This window comes from Electrona antarctica (assembly GCF_951216825.1).
Source record: "Electrona antarctica genome assembly, chromosome: 23".
NCBI classification, from domain to species: domain Eukaryota; kingdom Metazoa; phylum Chordata; class Actinopteri; order Myctophiformes; family Myctophidae; genus Electrona; species Electrona antarctica.
This window is the reverse complement of record NC_136804.1, coordinates 32,334,148-32,359,823: the sequence shown is the minus strand read 5'-3', so window position 1 is coordinate 32,359,823 and position 25,676 is coordinate 32,334,148. Positions and strand designations below refer to the sequence as shown.

General features: G+C 43.8%; 1 protein-coding gene across 10 annotated transcripts in view; it reads left to right on the top strand.

Annotated features, from left to right (window-relative positions):
* The first annotated feature begins 3,651 nt into the window (after positions 1–3,651).
* Positions 3,652–25,676, top strand: part of mybpc1 (myosin binding protein C1) — a 65,022-nt gene continuing 42,997 nt past the window's right edge. For 6 of the 10 annotated variants that reach the window (XM_079494509.1, XM_079494507.1, XM_079494508.1 and 3 more), the window contains exons 1-4: positions 3,652–3,925; positions 13,587–13,613; positions 17,025–17,246; positions 22,687–22,728. In XM_079494509.1, coding sequence (XP_079350635.1) covers positions 3,904–3,925; positions 13,587–13,613; positions 17,025–17,246; positions 22,687–22,728 — 313 coding nt within the window. In that variant the 5' untranslated portion in view covers positions 3,652–3,903. Of the gene's footprint in view, positions 3,926–13,586; positions 13,614–15,118; positions 15,186–17,024; positions 17,247–19,705; positions 19,757–21,948; positions 22,051–22,686; positions 22,729–25,676 lie in introns of those variants that run through there. The other 4 variants (XM_079494512.1, XM_079494506.1, XM_079494513.1 and 1 more) reach the window with 4 other exon arrangements.

Here is a 25,676-nt window from a genome sequence, read left to right as displayed (position 1 = left end):
TTTTATGTGATTCATGTGTCTGCCTGTTATGCCTTGCTGTACACCAAATCGCCCTTCGGGGACAAACAAATAAATTAACCTGAACCTGAACCTGAATGTAAGAAGGGGGTGACTCCAAGGAAAGAATGTTGGAAACCAAAACCACTCTGTACAGCACTACATGTTATATACCTTTTCTATCAGACCTTGTGTAATTTATGTTTGGATGTTTGAAGCAATATGATGTCTCCTTTTTTGTTGTAAAATGCTGGTGTCTTTACTCTTTATACATAGACACTTTATAACTGACTAAGTATAGTAGTTATAATGTGCTGTTCCACTGAGCTATATAATTCACACTTTCTGAACCTTGTCATAAGTTGTCATTTGAAAATTATAAACATTTGAAGCCTTATAAATGCATCTTTAAGTAAAGTGTTACCAAATGTTTTTTCTTGAGTTCATTACGCTTACAAAACAATGTTCATTAACCACATGGGTATTAAAATAATTTAAGGCTTATGGTGCATGAATGCATGGCTAAATAAAACTACACAGTCAAATCACCCATGTTAATTTAACTCAGATATGCTAATTGTTATGTACTCAGCTAAAGTAACATTGAGGTTTTGTCAGGAACTTGTCTACATTACTCATGGGTCATGTATGGTGTAAATAAAGGGATAATTAATTGAGTGTCATAAACAGCTTTAAATATATACATGCAGAATTTTCTATTCGTGGTGAAACAAATCCATTGCTGAGTCTGGTAACTGGCTGCCTGATGTCAATCTATTCTATGCCAATGATAAAGTAGCGCAGTGGTTTTCAAAATGGGCGCCCAGCCAAATGAGCAGCAGTTGTGTTGTGTCACTATATTATTCAGTTCTGTTCACTTGTAGGCTACAATCATGACATTTAGACTATTTCATTTAAGCACAAAACATCTTTAGAATTCCAAGACAAAATTCATACTTGATTGGTGGTGGATGGTTCATTTGGATTTCCACTGCATAAAAACTGTTTTCTGTTTTGTGGGACAGATAGGCCCATGACAGATATGGTCCGCTATTTGGTCTAGAATTAAAGTCTGATAAAATGATCCATTGATTCTATACAGTAATACTGGTGACTTGACTATATCGGCCATTTAGCTCGTGATTCCCTTCAAGTGCCTCAAGGACCCCTGGGGTTCCCCGGCCGGACCCATGCAATGTTGAAAACTAGTAGCGAAAGCAGAGTCACGACACGAACCACTGAAAAAGTGTCCTCTCTTTCACTTTTGTTTCTCAGAGGGAACAAAAGCCATTGCTTCTCCTTTGCAACCAGCAGGTGTCAGTGTAGGCCCACTCGCTGTGCCCAATACATTTTCTTCTGTCCCGTGTGTGACCTCATTGATGAATCGCTTGTGTTGATGTGATGTGAACTTCTTGCCCAGCCCAGGCCATTCCAAAATGGTTTTGTGGGCCCTTTGTAGCAGAAGCACATGAGCCTAGGCCTAAGCCTAGCTTTTACCACCGGAGCACACTCCCAGTTATAAATGGGCCTTATGGGGGTATCGCACCGCGGGGGGGGGGGGGGGGGGGGGCTGTGCGACCAAGAAAGGCCACATACTTTGCGCTGAATTGTGAAAGCAGTCGCCACAACTCCTATTCTTAATTGGACGCTTCCAAATGTATAAACTGTATGTTTACAGTAGTATTGATTTAAAACAACGGTTTTAAATTAAATATGTTTGAACAATTAAAGGCTTGTAAGGGACCATTCCAGTTCCACAGTGAGTGACAGTCAGGACCATAGACATATAAAGGTAGACGCTAAGACGCCTCTCCCGGCTCTGGGGCGCGTGTCAAAATTGAAGGCACAATTATCCCGTGATTCCTTGCGAAGCATGAGAGAAGCTTCCGCGTGCGTAACATAAGATGTGATTGGCCAGTAGTCACTTGAGTGACAGCGAGCGACATGGAGGACTCGCATGAGTGACATCCATGGGGCAGCGACGCAGAGTGCCTTCAGCGCTTCCCTATGGCCCTTCCGCTTGACTTCCTGCCTTCAATGGAGACACGTCGCTCCAATGAACTGCAGCGGCCAATGAGGCATCTATTTTTTTTTATATCTATGGTCAGGACAGCAGACATTTTGGCTAATAGCATATACTCGCATCTCTTGCTTCAGCCTCGTCTTTGCAGTGTTGTTGGGCTGACACTGACACGTTTCTCTCGGGCTACTCTTTTTTAAAGTTTTTTTTGCATGGCTTTCGCCTTTATTTTATATTTTTATGGAGGGACAGACAGTAGGCTGACAGGGAATGGGGAGAGAGATGGGGGGGAAGACATGCAGTAAAGGCCGTCGGGATCGGGAGTCGAACCCGCGGCACACTCACTGCCAGACTGGATTACCAGCCCAAGGTGCCTGGACCACTGAGCCATGGCCCAGTCTCTCGGGCTACTCTAAGTTGACATGCCAAAGGCGCGGTTATGAATATCCTAAGTCCTTTTTAGCAGATGGTTTGGCCCGGCCATGTTAGCGGGGCGTAATGTGTTGTTTGAAAAGGTTGCTGCTCACTGTAAGTCTGACAGATTGAAACCTTGTTGACCGACAACCCTCTCAGAGACTCTCATGAGCCTGATTTATCACACATTTATCACACGCGTTGAAAGGTTAATTAGGATCGCGGGCCGGCGACCGCTGCGACCCACATCGATGGGCCAATTCACTATCAAACCCTCTTTCCCTGTTGGATCAAGTCAAATGTCAAGGTTTATGACAGCTTTCTAAGTATAGACTACAAAACTATGGCCCAGGCATCTACCCCCAGTGTTTACTGGCCTGGCCCGGAGAGCCTACTGTTCTTGAACAGCATTCCTTCTGGATTAACCAGAGATCTGACGTTTGGCATCTAGTCTACACATGACAACACATCCACAACATGCACTGATCCACATCACATCACATCACAGTTTTCTATCATTTTGGGAATATATAACATTTCTCTTAAGCAGTTGAATCCCTATTCTGAGGGGAGGGGTGGGGTGGGGGGCATTTGCCAAAAAATAACAGATCTGCAAGCCCACTTCCTGCTTAGACAGACACTTTAGTCTCCTCCCACTTCATCTTATTGTTATTGTACATGGTTGGCATTTTGACGATGATGTATTGTTGACCCCTTTGCTCAACACCCATGCAGCCTACTGGCTAGATTGTCTACAGAAATATTTAGTCTGATACGTCAAGTTGGTCAGGCTGAACATGTTGACGAGCTGCGATGCCGTGAGGCGTGTCATGCAATCTGATGGCTGTGAAACTCACCTCAGTTAAGTCATGTGAAATAACCTTGGCCCCCAACCTTGTCGGTTTTAATCCAATCACAAAATGTGTGGCAAAACGCACAACTCCAAACTTTAGCAAAGTATACACAAATTATTTTGGGGAGCAGGGGAGCCTGAGCCCTACACCTCCTTCAGTGAACGCTACAGCTTCCCACCCAGCACCATATTAGAAACCCCAACAGGGCCAACTCCACCAAAATGTTGTCATGAAGGGGTGGATGATGCTTCAGTATAGGAGCAGAACGCTGCAGGACTGTCCTCCGCAGAGAGGAGGGGACACGACTTCTCTCTATATAAGGCCTGAGAGTCCGTCTGTCCATGTTGATCTGTCACCATCCCCACTGTCTCCTCCTCCCCTGCTGAGTTTTCCACATTGTCGCGCGCTGCCTGTGCCCTCATCTCCCCATCACTCTGGTGCCAGGTGCCCCAGAGGCTTTTCTGCAAGAGCCCCGTCTTCATCTCTCTCTCCCTCTTGGACCGAGGGCCCCCACATACACACCTCACCTGGCCTTCGCATCCAAACCACAACACAATCTGAGGTCTGAAGGCATCTATTCGCATCTTTTGATTCCCAGACGCTTCACCTTGGGTCACCATGCCAGAGCCCACGAAGAAAGGTAGGGACACCGCTGCTCATACTAACAACAGGTTACTTACAACAGAAAGGTAGGGACGCCGCTGCTCATACTAACAACAGTTTACTTACAACAGAAAGGTAGGGACACTGCTGCTCATACTAACAACAGGTTACTTACAACAGAAAGGTAGGGACACCGCTGCTCATACTAACAACAGGTTACTTACAACAGAAAGGTAGGGACACCGCTGCTCATACTAACAACAGGTTACTTACAACAGAAAGGTAGGGACGCCGCTGCTCATACTAACAACAGGTTACTTACAACAGAAAGGTAGGGACGCCGCTGCTCATACTAACAACAGGTTACTTACAACAGAAAGGTAGGGACACCGCTGCTCATACTAACAACAGGTTACTTACAACAGAAAGGTAGGGACACTGCTGCTCATACTAACAACAGGTTACTTACAACAGAAAGGTAGGGACACCGCTGCTCACAGGTTACTACAATGCCCAAATAATGTGTTTTAACAGCAGGAGAAGAACGGCGAGCGACACTTGAATTTCATTGGCTATCGCCCACTATCGTTGGACGACGTCGCCCAAAAGATGAATTATTTTCATCTTTTCGGCCGCCGTTCCTCCGCCCACATTTCGACCATCGCCTGTTCGCCAGCTATCGCCAGCTATCGGCAGTAGTTGCCGGGTCCCATTGACAAATAATGCATTTCCAGAAAATTGTTAAAACGTACTGTAACACCCACAATGCAACCCAAACACAAACCTTTTGGAGAATCTACAAGGAACCCAGACGTAGTGACTTTTACTTAAGATGGTGTTTTGGTTCATTTGATGACAACCTACTGAAGAGAGTTTTAATAAGTCAAATTGTATGATGATGAAACATGTTCATCTGAACATCAGATTCAACGTTTCGCTTTCAGTTATTTGAGTGGAGTGGAATTGTGTGTTTCTGCTCACAGAGAGCCATGCATCTTCACAATATTTTTGAGAAACTTGCTGTTGCCTGCCAGTTTGTTCCCTAGCATCCTGAAAGTGACTTTGACCGTGGTGTTGTGTTACTGATGCATGCATGCTAGGGGGAGAGAGGGAATGGAAGATCCAAGAGGTTTACGAACAGGCTTATGAACAGATACTATTGTTGCATTGGGATGGACTCTGCCCATGGCGCCCACAGGGGAGACATGATGATGGACAGAACTACGGGAATGTTGATGCTTGGCTTCGAGCCTGACTCCAGCTGAATACCAGCAAAGACCCCTGAAGGATGATGTAATCTGGAAGAGCCTACGGGATGCTGGAAAATGAGTACAGCACACGTCCTCTTTAATATTAAGCCCTAAAAATAGCAAAACAATAGGCTACAAGCTAAAGCTTGTCAATTTGCAATTATTTTCTATTTTGTACAGAACCTTTTTTAAACATTTTATTTTTTATTTAAAAAAAAGACATATATATTATTTCTGAATAGGCAGGAGAAGGGCGCATACCAATATTAATGAGGTGCCAAAGGCCGCCCTACGGCGATGAACAACAAAAAAATAAAAAAAGGCCTCACACTCATAGCCACAATGCTGAAAGTTTATTAACAGAAACCAACGTTTCGACCTGTAAGGTCTTCTTCAGGGAATATATATGTTATATATTATTTCTAAAATAAAAGATTTGCATATAATGACATACCCAAAACGGGAACGCCAGGTTGAAAGTGGTTACCCGTGACTGGTGGTGATGCCAGTCCAGATTCACTGACCGTGCCACGCCCACACCCTGGCTGGCTGTGTCCCCGTGGTCGTAGCATCGGTCATGTGTATCTCCATGTCCATCAACATTCCCTGCTAAGCTCCTCTTGTCTGTCATTACCATATGCCATTACTTACAGTCTCCATTAGTTCAGGTCTTCTGGGAGTTTGGTATAAGGACCCAGACATGACCATGTAGAGGACATGGAACATACTCTGTTAAGCACTCACTCCCTGGTGTGGGAGCAAAATACAACAGGCGTCTTTTTATTACGGCACTTCAGGGGCCAAGACGCCTGGAAGAGGGTCTGTCAGGAAATAGCGACAGATTCCTTGTGCATGCTGCCAGTAGGCCGAGGAAGCAAATTCATATTTTGTAATTACGTCATATGGCAGCCAAGTCTAAGGACTTTTATTGTTTGTATAGAGCACTTTAAACAAACAGAGTAGCAGCCAAGTCTACGGACTTAGTTTTAATGTTTGTTAAGATCACTTTAAATTAACATTACCAGGCGCCCCTCACTTCGAAATATTTAACTTGTTAACCACCAAAAACAGCAGATCTGCAAGCTTGTACAGCTATTTTTGGCAAAGAGATTTGGCGTAGTCGGAAGAAATATACAGAGCTAAACTCAGGTCCAGTTGACTAAGTCTATAGAGGGTTTTCAGTGTGTGTTTGTATTTTACACTGGAAGTCAACAGAGGGCAGATTGGGCACTGTCTGTCTCTCAAACATTGGCCCAGAGATGTCATGGTGCTGCAGGTCAGAGATGAGGTCATATGTCATGGAAGCCACGCTGTTCTAATGACTGATCAGTCAGTCGACCGGCCAGACAGACAACCACACAACTGTCTGAAACTACTGCTCAGCCATCAGGCATGTTATGTGCATTTACACGGGGCGGGGGGGGGGGGGGGTCACAATGGACCCCTAAATAACCACAGACTGACTGCAGCCCCCCATATTAGCAAAATGGCTTAAAATAAACAATTAAAGCAATTATGCTAAATATTATTCTGAGCCTGCAGATGAGCTATTTTTGCTACCGTTGATTTTAGCAAAAACCGTTGACAATAATAGCGACCCCAGGTTGAAACTGATTAAATTTGCACAAGAATATTGAAATATATCAGTTGCTCGCGCACGCACACACGCACACACACACACACACACACACACACACACACACACACACACACACACACACACACACACACACACACACACACACACACACACACACACACACACACACACACACACACACACAGTCCTCTCCGTGCACTCAACCTCTCCTCCACTGTGTGCATTCTCCCCGGCCCCAGTCAGGACAATGGGGATTACATACTGGAATGGGAGGGATTTCATAGATTACTTTACATGGAAGTTATTTTAATGGCATCATGTGAATTCACAGAGATGACAAGTCGCCACACGTCTATATACCTTTGGCAGTGTCGGGCCGGGCCGGCCAACTGTCCACTTTAAAACCTCCGGGTTTTAACTATGTTTGGCGGTGTTGTCAGGCAGCCAGTGGGCCCGATGAAGCCGTTGTTTTTGAGGTACCATGAGGAGTTGGCAACAAGTGCCAGAAAACGGCTTAGTTTCTGATATTCTGCACTGAGGGTTCAGCATCAGTGATGGAAAAAGGTACTCAAATGTTTTACGTAATAGTATCAATACTGCAATGTAGAAATAACTCCGTTACAAGTAAGTCCGGAATTCGAATTGTACTTGAGTAAAAGTGCAAAAGTAATTGGCATCAAAATGTAAGCCTACTTAAAGGGGCATTCCACTCATTTTCAACATTTTACTATGTCATTAATATACCTTAGAGCTGTTGTGTGGAAATAGTGAAAAAGTCCCCCCATTCTGTGTTTCCTAGAACTGTAATTATGAAAAAATCATTAACATGGTGAAGCACATGATCTTGATGATGTCATCAAGATGTGATTTCTTTTCAGACCTCTAGTTCTAGGAAACACAGAATGGGGGGACCTTTTTACTATTTCCACACAACAGCTCTAAGGTATATTAATGACATAGTAAAATGTTGAAAATGAGTGGAATGCCCCTTTAAAGTAACACACGTAGAAAGTACTCACTATGCAGAATGTCTCATTTTAAGTTTTCAAATGTATACAAATGTTTTGAAAATAGCAGATTACAATGCATTGCATAGCGCACAACGCAATGTGAGCTTGTGTAGATCAGCTATTTTCAAATGGCCGAAATGTATATAGGGTCGAAGTTGTTAATGTATGTTTTCTAATAATAATCAAAATCTACAAAGCAACTAGCAACTATAAAGTTTTCAAATAAATGTAATGGAATAAAAGTACAATATTTGGATCCGAGATGTAGTGGAGTAGAAGTAAAAGTATTGTAAAGTGGAAATATTCAATTAAAGTACAAATACCTCAAACTGTTACTCTCAGTATACAGTACTTAAGTTAATGTACTTGGCTACTTTCCACCGCTGTTCCGCACCAACAGGGATTCGTTGAAAGCTCCCGCCGTGACTCACCTCTTCGCGGAGTGAGATTTATCAGAATTATGCAAACGGCCCCATGCATGCCTGCCTGCCTGCCGTCGTAAACAGCCATGATCCCCTCAGAGACAGAGCTGCGGGCAACAGATGCCAGGCTGCTACAAACACTGTCCACAAATAGCCGCTGTGCCCAGAAGAGCACATAAATGATGGGTAGAAAAAAGTATTGTTCTTTAAATGACCGTGGACAGCTGACGAGGAGGAGGCCCTTGTTGTTTTAGTCGCCGCATTCGAAGGCCTTAAAAAGGGAGTCGGGGCGAGAGGAGGATGACGGAATGGCTGAGTCGCCTGTCGGCTCTCCAGGGATGGGGATTCTTTGTCCCGGGAATAGTTCAGAATGAGTGCACTTTTAATCCTGGTCCTGCGCTCTCCTCCGTCCGTCGGTCTCCCTCTGCATCACTTTCTCCCCCTGCCCCGAAAAAGACCTTCTGAGGTCACTTATCTGCCCCAGGAAACCTCTTACAACAACGACCACAGGTCCAATGTCATCCACTAACTACAGCGTTGGTCACGGCAAGTGGAAAAGAGAGAAATTAATACGATTCTTGTGGCACTTTAACCAATTTCAACCTTTGATGAAAAATCACCTCTCTCTCTCTCTCATTAGCAGGCAACAGTGCAGCACTATTTCTCTCTCTCTGTTTCTGGCACAACAGCGCCCCTACTGGTACTCATGAGTCACAAACATAGTCACAAACAAACATAGGTTAACGTCACAGACATTGCTGTTCGTTGGAGTGGTTGCACCACTCAAAAATGTTCTATAATGTTCAGAAATAGCAAAAATAACGGATCTATACGATCTTGTAGATTGGCTATTTCACAATAGAGGGACCTCATGCAGGCAGATGCTATGGTCTTTGGCATGGAAAGGTCTGGCACAGAATGCCTGTAAATATCCATGACTTGCCTAAAATACCGTGGCTGCTTTTCAGTCAATGTTCTGGGTTCTAGCTGTAGAAAGCGTGTTTGTTGGGAGATTAACTACTCCTCAGACGCCATCATTCTCCCTGGGCTCCACCGCCTGACATCCAGTGGCCGCCGGTTACAGAATCCTGCGCTATAAATCACACACACACACACACACACACACACACACACACACACACACACACACACACACACACACACACACACACACACACACACACACACACACACACACACACACACACACACACACACACACACACACACACACACACACACACACACACACACACACCACAGGAAGCCTGTCAACTGCTAATTACCAACCCCGACCATAACACCCACACCACAGTAGACACACACAGTCATCATCTTACGGCCAGTTCCTCATTTTGACCTTTGGTCTTCAGAGTCTTCCAGGAGCAGAACAGTAGTTCTGGGGGTCGGCTGAGGCTGAGTGGGTGTATGGGTGTTGACGTTTCCCTGAGCTAGACACTTAACTGCCAGCCTTGTGTAGCCAAAACGTGGTGGTGACATCTAGATTTATTGTAGTTGCTATAGAACAAACAAACAAACAAACCTAAACCTATATAGTGCTGCTACTAAAACCCATCTGGATACCATTTCAATATGAAGGACCACCTTACAGCGGCAGCCGAACGGTTTGCGGAGCGGTCTTGTTATCGGAAGGTCGCCAGTTCGTATAACCCGGACCGGCACGTTAAAATTACCACCGCTGAAGTGCCCTTGAGCAAGGCATTGAACCCCTACCATGAAATGTTCTATGAGCAGGGTCTGGCTGTAAACAAGTTCGTCGAGCTTAGTCCATTCACCCTGGGTAAACAAAGAACTTTGCTTTTTGCTTTGCTTACAGTCTTTTTATTGGTTCTGAAATGATCCATGGCATTTGACACCCCTATAGCTTTCGCATTTAACCTCAAAATGCAGGTCATATATTCATATTTAAATCAACACTTAAACGACCACTTCGACCATTTTAATGTGTCTTCACTCTTCATATATATTTGGTCCTCGCGAATGTATGTTCATTGTAAGATGACACCATTTATGTCTGTTCACTCTGTGTCTCAGGGCTTTGGACAGTTCCGAAAACTGCCCAGTGACATCGATAGGCAGGTTTGGTCAATTCAAACCAGATTATATTTTCATAAATGTAAGAACAATTGCTTCTATTTCAGAATGCTAACTTCTCACGATGAGAAAGGCTGTGTAGTTTCTATTATCCGATCGACCCCCATCGTTGATGTCTCTGGTAGGTCCTCGGCGAGTGACTTGACAGAAATGGTGACATCTTATAATGCATTAGTGGGGACCACTTATGTGAAGATAAATTCGAAAATGGATGACGTGGCCTGGGCCGTGGCTCAGGGGTCCAGGCACCTTGGCTGGTTATCCAGTCTGGCAGTGTGCCGCGGGTTCGACTCCCGATCCCGACGGCCTTTACTGCATGTCTTCCCCCCATCTCTCTCCCCATTTCCTGTCAGCCTACTGTCTGTCCCTCCATGAAAAATATAAAATAAAGGCGAAAGCCAAAAAAAAAAAAAACATAAAAAAAAAAGAAAATGGATGACGTGCTATACTGTATGTGGTCACTTTTTGGCCACCTCATAAAATTTCATAAAAACTAGAGGGCCCGAGGCACCGAGGCTTTTATAGAGCCACGGGAGTCTATATTAGGAAGATAAGGCAGTTTGGCTAACGCTGGAGCCTCGTATGAGCCCATCTGTCTCCATGCCAGCAGGGCGAACAGCTGAAAATACCTGCAGGACTGTTAGCTGGCCTGGGAGGTAAAACAATACCTCTCAACACTCATTATGTCCAGAGAGTGACGAGATGGAGAGCGAGTCTCATGACCCCGCAGGACTCGTAGTGCGGTGGCCCAGCTGTGGGCTTTTTTCATGGGGTGCGATGATGTCTAATTCTGACCGGGAATGCGCAGCGGACAGGCAGAGCGCTGGGCGGACAGCAGTTATACGAGCATGAGGACAAGAGAAGATGATAAAGTGGTGTTAATAGACATGCTGTAAACAGGGTGGACTAGTCAGGAAGACTTGTGTATTGGATTTCCTGAATGGCAGCGGTGGACATAGTGTAATTTACTTGAGTATTGTATGGGTAGTTTATTTGTATCTTGAGTATTTATAATAATAATAATAAAAAACAAAAATCACACTCGTGTGGCACTCTTATCGTCATACATCACATGCCATGTTCAGCCAATCAAATCATCACAAATATGATTCCGGTCAACCACTTTTGGCGTCTTCACTTTTCTGCCCTCACTTTTATCTTCAATATGTACTTTGCTCAGCCAATCAAATCATCGCTATGGGGACTGATTAGCCAATCATCAGCCAATGTTTGTGTTCACTGCACAGACCCACAAAGCTGGGCATAGGAGGGGCTCAAAAATCTAAGCTCATGACTTTAACTTCACAAGATTTTAAAGACAATTATTGTACTTTTGACAACACTACATTTCAGGGTAGGGACCCCTGGTACACAAACAAATACAAAAAATACATTTTGAATTAAGCACTTATAACTGAAAATAATCTTTCACAAAATACTGAAAATAGCAGATCTAAAAACGCAACTATTTTCGCAGTTTTGAAAAATATCTTGAACATTTCCAAATTTATATAAAAAGTATTATTATGCAGCATTACATTCATTAAGTACTCCAGTACTTAATAGATCGTGTGACGTAGATCAGTGGCCTTGTGGTTAGAGTGTCCGCCCTGGGACTAGGAGGTCGGGGTTCAATCCCCGGCCGAATCATACCAAAGACTCAGGACCCAGTGCCTCCCTGCTTGACACTCAGCATCAAGGGTTGGATTGGGGGTAAGTCCCTGCGACATACTAGTGTCATGTCCAGGGGGTGTACTTGTACATCAAGCTGCCTCACGCTACAGAAACATGAGATGGGCTCCTGCCCCTATGGGCCTCATGGCTCGGCAAGGCTACTTACTTCATTACTTGACTTATAAAGCCATACTCAAGTAGTGGGGTTGAGTACTTTGTCCATCACTACTGAATGGCATGGATGCAGTAAAGAGCCTCTTGTCTCTGGCCACAGACTTAAGTTGTTAGTTACCGTGGGGGCCTATTTGTACACCCTGAGTTCACTGCACGCTCAGGAGGTTTTGTGTAGTGATGAAAGTTCCGTGTGGACTGAGGCATAACTCCTGTCGTCTGTCTGTCCATCCTGTGAGACATTAAAGCTTAATTTATATTCCGTCATGCGACGGCGGTTATGCGCCGAGAACGGACGAGAATAGCAGACCTAAAGGCTCACAACGCGTTGCGCTCCGTGCCGCGTTGCAAGCCTGTAGATCGGCACCGTCGAGAGGCTATGCACGGGGCTTAACGAAGAGGCTCTTTTGTGCCTGGCACACAGAGTGGCCACCAGCTGGCATGACGGCACTCATCACCATGTCGAGACTGCAACCTGACAGGCTAGAGCAGTGGTTTTCCAAGTAGAGGCAGTGTGTGTGTGTGTGTGTGTGTGTGTGTGTGTGTGTGTGTGTGTGTGTGTGTGTGTGTGTGTGTGTGTGTGTGTGTCTCACTATGAGCATGTCATTATTGTCAAAACACATATTTTTTTCATTATTTAAAATTTTCAAAAATAGCAGATCTACGTATAAGGAAAGGAAAAACAGACAGTGCTCCAGATGTTGCTCAATTGGGGACAGCTGCCGGTATGACAATAAATGGTAAATGGTAAATGGTGCATTTATATAGCGCCTTTATCCAAGGCGCTTTACATAGATTGTGCATTACATTCACCCATTCACACACACATTCATACACCGATTGCGGCAGAAGCCATGCAAGGTACCAACCAGCACATCGGGAGCAATTTGGGGTTCAGTGTCTTGCCCAAGGACACTTCGACATGTAGACAGGAGGAGCCGGGATTCGAACCGCCGACCCATGGATCATTGGACGACCTGCTCTACCTCTTGAGCCACAGTCCCAATCCCACAATCCCACGATGGCTAGACTAGTCTGTGCTCCACTAACTCACTAATAACCCACAAGGTTAATTGTTTAACCCAGTCATTGCATGCCAGTGGATACATGGATGCTTTGATGTGCTGAGGATCTAGCATTAGGTCCTGTAATACAGTAGAGGTTTAGAATGCACTTCCCAGATACTGTACGCTGACTGACTGACCCTCAGCGTTGGTTTATGACCAGCATAATGTGCCATAGGTGTCTCCAACGTAATCATTTAAGACCGCCTGATGTCTAGACGTGCACGAGGTGCCAGCGTAGCTCCACGATACAAAGACAACGTGACCGAGAGATGAAAGAATATCGTCACTTGTCCCAGCACAGCGTCCACAGAGTGAATGATAATTTGTGGAGTTCAGAGTGTCATCATACAGTACGTTTATTGTCTCTTTTTTTGCCTTTCTCTTTGCAGATGGGATCGCTAACGGCCAGGCAGAAGGTGAGTGACCGCCAATGTCCCCCCCCTGCTTTTCTTCTGTACCATAACAGGGAAAGTCCAAATAAAATGAATTAAAACTCTCAAGGAACGTGTGAAAGAGCTGCAGGCATGCATCCCTGCGTGGTCAGTCAGGACATGATGCAATCCAGTGTATCTCAAAGTGGGTCCATATAGAAATTAGCTCAAGGAGAGAATGTTTGCTGACCATTCAGATAATAGGTTTCAGTCTCTCGACTGACCTCTCCCCACCTACAGACAGTTGTAGAACTCAATACTAAATCTAATCTAACAACTATCTTTTCAAACGGGGGTCTGCGGCTTAATCAATTTGTGGGGTGGACGGTCCTCAAGGTTCGCGTACCACTGACGGTATTAACACAACACACAGTGGGTTGTGGGGGGGACGGTCCTCAAGGTTCGCGTACCACTGACGGTATTAACACAACACACAGTGGGTTGTTTGCGTTCTGTAGCTCCTGAAGTACATAGTGATATCGTGGCTTGTATACGCAGCGTAATATGGCTTGTAAAAAGTCCTGGAAGGTCCGAGCGAGAATGTGCAAACACAGCCCCGGGGCGTTCAAACACGGAAGAGTGTAAATGTGGAGCCAATGTCCCCCCCTGCGACATTGACACCACCGCTGCCCCAACTGATGACCCAAGTGGTCAGGATCTCCGGCATTCCACCGCCGGGGCCGGCTGATCCCCCACCCGCCCCCACACCGTGTGTTGATTCAGCTGGCACCCCTTGGCCTCCCGAGTGGCCAAGGCGCCGGCATGTTATTGGCTGTCAGCCCGACGCCAGGGTTTGATCCCGTCAGCGGGAGCATCTTGAGAGCACCAAAACGTCCTTGGGACGCCTTTGGAGATCAAGCTGCATTGGATCTGTTCATATCTGTTCATATCTGTTCATATCTCCACCAGATCTGTTCACATCTCCACCAGATCTGTTCATATCTCCACCAGATCTGTTCACATCTCCACCAGATCTGTTCATATCTCCACCAGATCTGTTCATATCTCCACCAGAACTGTGGTGGAAAAAAAGGCCTGCAGAACAAATTGCGGTCAATTAGAAATGTATATAAATTAAAAACGTAGATGTGCTAATTAATTGCACATGGATTTACTGGGCCATATAATAATCCTACATTGTACTCTACTGTTTATTCCAACGGTGCATCACCTTCACCAAACATTCAGTGTGGACTTTACAGCTTAGTCAGTGTGTGAGTTGAAGGTCAGGCCTCAATAGTTCCTCCTGTGTCTTATCGGCAAAATAATCAAATTGGTCTGGGGAGAGAGATGCCATACTGTGTGTGTGTGTGTGTGTGTGTGTGTGTGTGTGTGTGTGTGTGTGTGTGTGTGTGTGTGTGTGTGTGTGTGTGTGTGCGCTCTGTGCTATAAAAAGCATCTGTTCCAACCACCACTATTATCTGTCATGCTCAGAGAGCGTTGCCCCCCCAGACAGTAACGGTGCCCCCCCAGACAGTAACGGGGCCCCCCCAGACAGTAACGGTGCCATCATGCCTTTACCTGAGATACACCTGGAGGTCTCACCCCCACCCCCAGGTGGGTAACCCTATACCCCGGCCTACACTGATCCCCCCCCCTGCATCCTTACCCCTTCCCCAAACCCCACTGCCCCGTCCCAGAGTGTATCTTTGTTGCACATTGCAGTGCACTCACTTCACGTGTGTGTGTCTGTGTGTGCGTGCGTGTGTGCGTGCGTGCGTGCGTGTGTGCGTGCGTGCGTGCGTGCGTGCGTGCGTGTGCGAGTGCAAGTGCGCGAGCGTGCGTGTGTTTCATCACTGTTCTTTGGTTTAATTCACACAGAGCCCCCCTGGAGGGGCTCCCTCTTGCACTTGTGTTCTGTACGTAGTTACGAGTGTACACGTCACACGATAGATTCACAAAAAACGTAACGTAAGGTTAGACCAACCAACTCAACACGGTCGTTCACTGCTCCGGATGCACTTTTGCTTGGTTGCCAACTTGCCATGGTGTTATACTAACAGGCTGTGTGACTGTATTGGGCATTCTTGCCTTCGGGAGGTGTGTGAAGTGACATCAGGGAGAGCGGCTGGGTTTTACCTGCTCTAGTAAAGAGCAGCTCTCTAGACTAGAAGCATTCCTAAATTGGCACACAAAAGACACAACAAATAACTGACTGTACACTAGCCTTTTTTAACCCACTACACATCTCAACACTTCGACACACGGGGGAAACGGACACGGGAGAATGATGGTTACCTTCTGTTTATCAGATGGCATCTCAAAAAAAAAGTTTTTAGTAGTAGGCCTATTTAGTAGGAATGAATCAGTAGGAAATTACGTTTTAAATTATATTATAACGTTAAGAGAAATAGCTGGTAAAGCCCTGCCTCCATGATGTCTCAACATCACATGTGCTGTGATGACCAGATAGGACTTCCATTTTTGCAAATGCCTGTACATATATGTTATGGGATATTAATCCCATGATAATATCCCATCACTAGACTTGACAAGAAGGTCCTGATTGAGCCTTATTAATTGAATTGTTTTATGGTCTCGTCTAAACGTCACTGAGAAGAGACTAAATGTGACCAAATTTGACTGAGGGACTGCCATTGGATTTAAAAAAAAAATTCAGTTCAGCAGGGAATCATAGCTTCAAATTGACGTATTGGTTGTTCAGTTTGACCCACCAGTTTTTGAGATATGGCTTATAGAGTAATGTCTTGCAGAGAAACAGTGAGTTGAGAAAACAGGCTTGAAAGGTTCACTTCTGTGGACTCTAACATTACACCTAGCTACATGTTTAAGCATTTATTTCAAATTTACATGTCGATTTCAGCTCTGACACTTATTTCAGACATGCTCTAGTATGTGAAGAGTCTGTCTGTGCTATTAAAGGGGAATTTATCCCTAAACCTTTTTTTTACAAAAGTAAGTTGATAATTATGTGTATTGACCAAAAAAAAAGATTAAAAATATAGGATAAAGATATAGGGGAGCTGGGGCTGCAGCTGGAGATGAAGCTGAGGCTGGAGGGGTCTAACGGTAGAACTCCTTTTTTTTTTATCAACTTACTTTTGTAAAAAAAGGTTTAGGGAGAAATTCCCCTTTAACTCATTTTGGAAAAAAAGAAAACAAGTTTTTCTCTGGAATTTGCGCGATGGCAGGCTCTCAGTCAAAAATGGTCACACATGTTGTACTGAAAATGAGGCGCTGATGCATCACGTTTCTCAGTTGATTATTATTTTCAGCGAGCCATTTCGTATATGGCAAAGTAACAAATGATACTTGAACTATCTGGTCATATGCCACTCCTGCACGCCTTGTATGAGCAAGCAATGACTTGCGAGGCGGCCAATGTGTTGTGCTCAAAGCTTGCTGCTCAAGCCTGGCGCTATGTCTGCTGTACAGAAGCTGCAGCAGAGGCTGTAGAGACTGAAGGGACCAAACCAGAACCCACAGAACCTGAGCCCGCGGTACAGGCAGTGGTGGTAGCTACGGAACCAGAGCCTGTACACAATGGCTCTAGCCAACCGCAGCCCGCTGCAGGGGCTGCAGGGGAGGTCATAGAGCAAGTTGAGACGAGTAACTCTGCCGTAATGGAAGAGGCCCCGCCTTGCTCTTCCCAGCCAAGTGGTAAGTATTGATTCCTCTAACCATAAGTTTCCAAATCTCTCTCAGTCAAAAGTGCATGTGTGTGAAAGAGCCCATCCACTCTAATGCTACTGAAACCTAGCCTGGCTAATAAAAGCCAGACCGAATCAGCCGTTGGCAAAAATTAAATTGCCTGCCGGCGGATTACGGTCTGGAGAGGCTCAATTGTATGCCCATTTCCTACACCAGAGAACTGGTGTGGCCAATCGGGACACGGTATGCAATATGGGCGGGCTTTGGTACATTGACGTTCAATGCTTGAGACCTTTGACTGACAGTAGCTCTGACCAATTGCGTCAAAGAGAAAATGTTTGAACCCGCCCCCCGGGAAACAACATCCATACACAGCATCTCCAGACTCAAATACCACACGACCGTGTGATTTGAGTCTGGCTTATTAGCCAGGCTAACTGAAACCAGCCATGGGAGTCTGGAAACTCATAGTTAAATGGCAACTTTTGCCGCTTTTGAACCTAAATCCTCCCATTCTATCGCAAGGAGAACATCACTTCTAAATGCGTTCAGTGTCAGCCAGCAGCATGTAAATCATGCCAATATACACTTAATTTTAGACTGACCTGTTTTTAGCCTTTGAGAGTATCTGTAAGTTTTTGGACACGCAGAACACACTAGGCCATAATAATCCTACTGTTTATTCCAACAGTGAATCACCTTCACCAAACATTCAGTGTGGACTTTACAGCTTAGTCAGTGTGTGAGTTGACACACACACGCGCGTGCGTGCGTGCGTGCGTGCGTGCGTGTTACTTAGAAGCTGAAGCTCTGTGCTATAAAAAGCATCTGTTCCACCCACCACTATTATCTGTCATGCTCAGAGAGCGTTGCCCCCCCAGACACTAACGGTGCCATCATGCCTTTACCTGAGATACACCTGGAGGTCTCACCCCCACCAGACAGTAACGATGCCCCCCCAGACAGTAACGGTGCCCCCCCAGACAGTAACGGTGCCATCATGCCTTTACCTGAGATACACCTGGAGGTCTCACCCCCACCCCCAGGTGGGTAACCCTACCCGGCCTACCCTGATCCCCCCCCCTGCATCCTCACCCCTTCCCCAAACCCTACCCCACCCCCCACTGTCCCCTCCCAGAGTGTATCTTTGTTGCACATTGCACTCACTTCACGTGTTTATTTGTTGTGCGTGCGTGCGTGCGTGCGGTTCATCACTGTTCTTTCGAGAACACATTGGGGAGTGTTATGATGTCCGATTTTCACAGTAAAATGGATTCAGGTTCAAAATCTGCAATGGTACGTGCCCTTTTAGCAGCTACTAGTCTATATCCGTTTGAAGCGCCCCAATTACCTGCACATTTACCACAAATGCTAATGAACAGCTTTCATTTCTCAAAGCTTATACTGAATCATTCCCTCATCTCAATGCCATATTAACCTTTTAAATAAAATTCTCTCCTAATTTCGGTGCCGTTTGCGCTGTCTAGACTACAGTCACCTTGTAACTAACCATGTCCCCCGGCTGTAAGTATGGAAAGCCTGGTTTCCATTCAATTTTAACTAGTGCCATCCGGTCTAGTCAGCCTACTACAAAACTGTATCTGGTCATTCTCACACAAACATACTACACACGCCAGACTGTTTCAGTATACGCTTATTCTCTCTAGACAGGATATGCAAACTGGCAAAGTGACTTTAGTCTACCCGCATATAACTATAGCCTATAAATGTCCACGCCAGCATACATTGACCTGCGTGCGTCAAAGCACAACATGATCTGCATTCACCTTTTAGCTTTACTTTCTGATTCCTGTGATCGCAGAGCCTGTGCACCTACTGCAGGCAGAGTACAAGGTTTTGTGTATTGATTTGAGACACACGCACACACAAACAAGTACAAACTCGTGTCAGTCACATCAATTCAATTTAAACATCCAGTCCATTCATTATGCAGTACGTGGTGGCTCCTATACAGATAAACAAGGTGAATTACCACAACAAGATCTGACCTGGGATCAGAGGGTAGACAGCTTCAAGCACATTGTAGGCTTTTCTTTGGCTTGGTTTTGCACCCTGTTATCGTGGATGCATATTTCTCACGTTCACTCACAAACACGCGTGGGTGTGTGTATGTGTGTGTGTCTGTGTGTGCGAATCGTTGAGTAGCCTGAGAAGCTTGCGGTGCCGAGCACAATGCCTTGATCTCACACACAAGAGTGACCTCACACTTTGATCATATTTATAGTCTCACAGGACACGAGTCAGTGTTGCTATAGTTATAAGACTGGATTCTAGCCGTTACATCGCTGCATGTCCAAGCTCGGGTCCAAGCCTATAGTGTCGTCTTGCATGTCACGTACTTCCGACAACTCGTATCGGTCATGTGTCTTGTTGGCCTGCCAGTGATGGGACTTGGACGTTGCTTGATAGGTGGGTCTATGTGTCAATCAACCCCTTCATTTCAGATAAAGATGATGATGCCTCGGCCACTAGCCCCTCACCAACACTCCCGGCAGGTTGGTAACCTTGGACGCTCTGTCCTCATTATTACATCCCTAATTACTTCCTTATTATCTCCTCGTTACCTCCGTGGCGGACACCCATGAACTCAATGGAATGGTGTGGTGTGTGTGTGGAAATACCACACACACACACACACACACACACACACACACACACACACACACACACACACACACACACACACACACACACACACACACACACACACACACACACACACACACACACACACACACACACACACACACACAGTGGTCCTATGATGTTGCAGCAGTTCAAGTGCAAAGATATAAGTGAATTCACAGAGAGAAGCACAATCTATTGTCATGTATGACACATGTCTCATGAGTCATGACATACATACAGCATGGCGTCAATGTGTGCCAGCAGCGTCTGTGCAAAACGACCAGAACGCCACAGCGTATAATTCCTACAAGCAGTAAACTCTTCACTGTTCATTTAAATGTGGTTTAGGTGACATTTCTTGGTTAAATTGAGTGTCAATTGGCTCTATGCTCCGATAGGAGCCTAATAATCATTGCTATATCGAGTGTTTGTACAGTAACAGGGGGTCTCCCCAGGGCTCTTTAGTTAAACAGATAATACATTTTCAGATCAGGATACTGATTTGTATCCAAATAGGAGAGAGAGAACTCTATAGGCCCTATGTTGTGTAGCTAAGTACCAGGTCTTATAACTTAAGACCTGGAGGCGTGGTCAATGCAATTTGGCTGTTTTGAGTGGCCAAACAGCATTAGCCACGCCTCCAGGTCTTAAGTTATAAGTCATAAGACCTGGTACATATAAGACACAAAAAAAATAATAATAATAATAAAAAGAAAAAAGAAAAAAAGAAAGAAACTTAAAAAAAAATCAAAAACAATTAGAAACTTTTTTTTTTTTGGAAATCGGATGGGCACCCCACGTCGCTATTTTGAAATAATACAAGGGCACACAAACTGTAGAGCTGGAGAGACAGGGAGACAGACCCCTGTTACTGAACAAACACTCTACAGCATTGGTTCCCAAACAGTGGGTCGGGGACCCATTTGTGGGTCGCGGGCACATTTGTATGGGTCCCTTTATTTTTGTTTTCCTATATTTGGTTTTTAATGATTATTATTTAAAAAAAACATTCCCAAAAAAAGCTAAATCTTTATTTTTCAGTAATTTCCTGATGAAATAAAAGAAAAATCAAAGAAATTACATAAATTAGACATTATTAAAATAAATATCACCACCTTTAACTGAGTGTGTGTACGAACTTAACACGGAGGATTTGACTGTGCATTAACCTTTATTTGATTCAAATAAAGGTATACGGATGTGACAATTACATCTGCCAACATGTATATATTAATTGAATAAGATAAATACATGGATGCTTATCATGTATATGCATACAGTATATTTTCTATATAATGCAATGTTATACATGTATTGTTCTATAATGTGTTATTGTTTGTAATAGTATATTTTAAACCAAATATTTTCCTACACGTTTTTCTACAATACATTTAAGTGTAGCTTAATTTAAATATGTTATTCATATAGTATACTGTGTGGTGTCACAAAGACAAAAACTGAGAATTACCAGTACCTATTTCTTGTGACATCAAAAATGAGAGTTCCAATCTAGGATTGGGAGAAATCAATTTATGTTGACGAATACAGATCAAACTGTAGTCATTCATGGAAATTGTGTTCCTCAGGAATATGCTGTATTTATGTTCTTGTTTTGTAGATGCAATCATGCAATCTCAATTGTATTGGGAAAATACCAATGAATAATTTGTTCCTTTTGTCAAGGGCTTTGAGCAGTATGTTTTGCTTCTGTTATTATTATTATTAACAATTTTGTTTAGGGATGTTTCCAGTATTATACAAACCACCGTCTCAGTGGCGTGCACAGATAGACACTAGGGGGTGCTAGAGCACCCACTGCCCTTTTCCCTCTGGACAAATGTGCCCATTAAAAAAAAGCCTTTTTTTTTTTACAGTGTACAGTATGTGGACCATGGTGACATTGATCAATTCTTGATAAAAAAGCTTCTAATATATTATTTAGGTCCCAAAATCTATAAATCTCACACTATTAAGGCAACCGGCCGGTTCCACACGCTGCACAAGGTGCCCTTTTTTTCACTTGAGCACCCGCCCCTCTAAATGTCTGTGCACGCCACTGCACCGTCTACATTAGCTAAAATTGATTAATATTCGATACATTGTGTTCTTTCTGCAGAGGATATCGCCAGTTCACTCAAGAAACTCTCATTTGAGCTGCCTAGTAAGATCTCTCTGTTAACCTAACCACCATTATAGTACCCGGTAGTCACCTCTAAATCAGAATGTAGGAAACATGCTCGGAGACATGTTTATTTCTAGATGTTTTTGGGTGTGTTTGGACATAATGATCACTATTTATTTATAACAAACAAAACAGGAGATTTAAAAGATTTTCATTGCTAATGCACAGTAGATTTATTAACATAATATTAAAAGATTTGTGCTTTGTTAAAAAGGATAAAACCTTCAGCACTTGTTTCTGGACGTCGTACAGTATACGTACTAGTCTGCCCACATATGGATACCTTTTTATTTGAATACTGTGCATTTTTGGAATTCTAATCATAAAGCATTTGCAGATCATATCCATGATCAAAAGCCGCACTAGCACACCAAGCAGCAATTAACATTTATTAGCTTTTATTTACTAATTTAACAACACCTGACAGTGCATGTGTACATTTGAGAACCATGCAAGCTTTTGATTCAGAATTCCTCATAGATAGCTCTTAAAGATACTGTACCTGCTACCTGCTTGCTATAGCCCTGCTTGCCCGTGTGTGTGTGTTTGCCCCCAGTGGACTTTACAGTACTATTTCTTATAATATGCTGTAAATTTCTCTCTGTCTTTGTTCAGATGATAGCGTCCATGTGCCACGAATGGGGAGAAAAGACTCAGGTAATATTAGGCAATGACAGTAAAACATATTTTTAAAAGGACCACTTCACCACTTTTCAACATCTCTTCATATAATTGGTCCTCACTAATGTTCATGATAAAACACCACCATTTTTTCCTACTCAGTCTGTGTCTCATAGGAGGGCTTTGGGCAGTTCGGACACCCGTCCACCATGTGACATCTTCATTAGGCAGATTTTCTTTTAAACAAGATTTGTTTTAAAATATATTTAGATTTGTATTATCGTGAGAACGATGGCTTCAACTTTTGCATTGCAACTTTTCAGGAAAAGAAAGCCTGCCGTTTCTATTAGCTTGGATTCACCATCGATGATGTCACTGGTGGACGGGTTTCTGAACTTCCCACAGCCTTCCTATGAGACACAGACTGAGTAGAAAAAAATTGTGGTATTTTATCATGAACATTAGTTAGGAACAATTATAGGAAGAGAAGTTGAAAAGTGGTGAAGTGGTCCTTTAAGTACAACTCTTTAGGTACTTTTACAATCGATTTAGATAAAGAAAAGAAAACATATATTAACTATTATATTGTATTATCATAGGCTAGATAGGCATAGAGCTACCCAGCAGCGCATGACATGTCTCGTGTAGGCAGATGATCAGAGATCACCACCAACCGGTAGGCGGAGATCTCCCATTACATGGATCTCCTGGCTACATGACACTACACATGACATATAATGTGCATATAAAGTATTTTAAATCACTGGCATTAAAAGGTGATGCACACATTAATGCATTACTAATTGCAATCCAATAATAATGATTATGAAATGCTAATAATGTTAATGACTTTTAGAAGATTTAGAACACTTTCCTGGGGGTCTTTATGTGTGCAATATGTGGTTTAAGATATTCTAGATTTCAGCAGTGAGCCCAGTGTCTCTGATGTCATCGACACTGGGCTCACTTCCTTCATGGACTACAATTCCCATAATGCTTTGGTGCACTCCTCCTTGTGGATGGGGGGGGGAGGGGCTGTTTTACTGAGACAACATGTAGTCCAGGAAGTAAGGGAGCCCAGTGACATCAGACACTGGGCTCACTGCTAAAATCTAAAATATCTAAAACCACATATTACACACATGTATGAAGACCCCCTTCTAAACAACATTAACATATATTTTTTTGCAAAAAGGGTGAAGTTTAATTTTAATTTCTGCTACTGTTGACTTGTATCAGAGTATTTCTAGTTCTACATTGTGGCATTGCTATGTCTACGTTTACTTAGTAAACTAATACTTAGCTGGCCGTGTAGTGGTCAGCTAAGTATAGTTTACTTAGTAAACTAATACTTAGCTGACCGTGTAGTGGTCAGCTAAGTATAGTTTACTTACTAAACTAATACTTAGCTGGCCGTGCAGTGGTCAGCTAAGTATAGTTTACTTACTAAACTAATACTTAGCTGGCCGTGTAGTGGTCAGCTCTGTACTTGATCCACATTATTTTTTCATCCCTAGTCTACAACGAATATAGCAGACCTATAAGAGCTCCCAATGCATCGCAATCAGGATGCAGTGTTAGCTTGCAGATCAGTGTTCCCAGAATAGGGATGCTAGGATGCAAGTGGTTAAGTAAAAAAAACATGCAGACTTGCACCACCGAACCAGAATGCAGTCAATCGAATAGTGCTTAATCTGCTTATTATTGTTACACTTTGAGAAGAATCTCAAATCTCAAATGTCTCTTATGTACAGTACATATATACTGTATATACTGTACATATACTGTAGCTGGTCGAATGCCTGGAAGAGTTGAAGCTTACGCACAGTATCTGTTGCTACATGAGAAAGGTTGGTCTCCTCAAACATCATAGCGAACGTGCTGCATAATGCTGTATGCTACACCGCTTGTAGGAAGCTATGAACATGTTGGAGTCATCCTTTTCATTGGCATTAAAAAAAAGATGAAACAAACAAACACACACACACACACACACACACACACACACACACACACACACACACACACACACACACACACACACACACACACACACACACACACACACACACACACACACACACACACACACACACACACACACAAATACTGAACTTGTTGAGTAGGACTTCTAATCAAATATCGCAGTGGTTTTTAGTGCCTCGAGATTATGCGTTTCAGGAAACAGTCTTTGACCATGCATCGGGGGAACCTAAAGAAGACCGACTCAAAAATTAAGAACTAATCCGAACCATGTTGTTGCCCTGTGTCTACAGTATATTGCTGAAAATGATCACGTTTTTATATGTCATCTTATTCATTGTTCCATATTATCTGTTCCATGCTTTCCACCTTGCAAAGAGCTTAAACAGCAGCTATCAGATGTTATGATATACTGAGTAAGTGTTGAAAATAATTAGTGGATGTCATTTAGGGCTGGGTGATATGGCAAACGATTATTTCAAACTTTCACCTCGATTACGATTGATGAACTGATTGAACTATTATTGTATATATATCTTTTTTTACATTTACATTTTACTCTCGTACAGTAGTTCTCTGACATCATCTGCACTGTAAACATTACATGTGTGTCGGTTTTCTAGATTTTAGATTTTTGTGTTGGCAATTTAAAATAGCAGATACACAAGCTCTTCATGTTGCTTGTACATCTGCTTTTTTCTTTTTTTTTGCCAACTACTGACTTTAGGAGGCATTTGTAGCATCTGCCTCAGGACTTATTGCCCTAGTATAACATAGACGAATCCACGAAGGGCTGCCCGCCCTGTACTAGGCCAGGTGTGGGCAATCAATGCAGATTGTGTGTGAAGCTGCGCTTAGTGTGACACCTCACATTGCGCCAGGGGCACCCCGCCGTGGATTTGTCTATACCGCCTCTGACCATTCTTGATCAACAGCAAAGAAAAGCCCTGCATGATTGTGTGCGTGTGTGCGTGTGCGTGTGCGTGTGCGTGTGTGTGTGT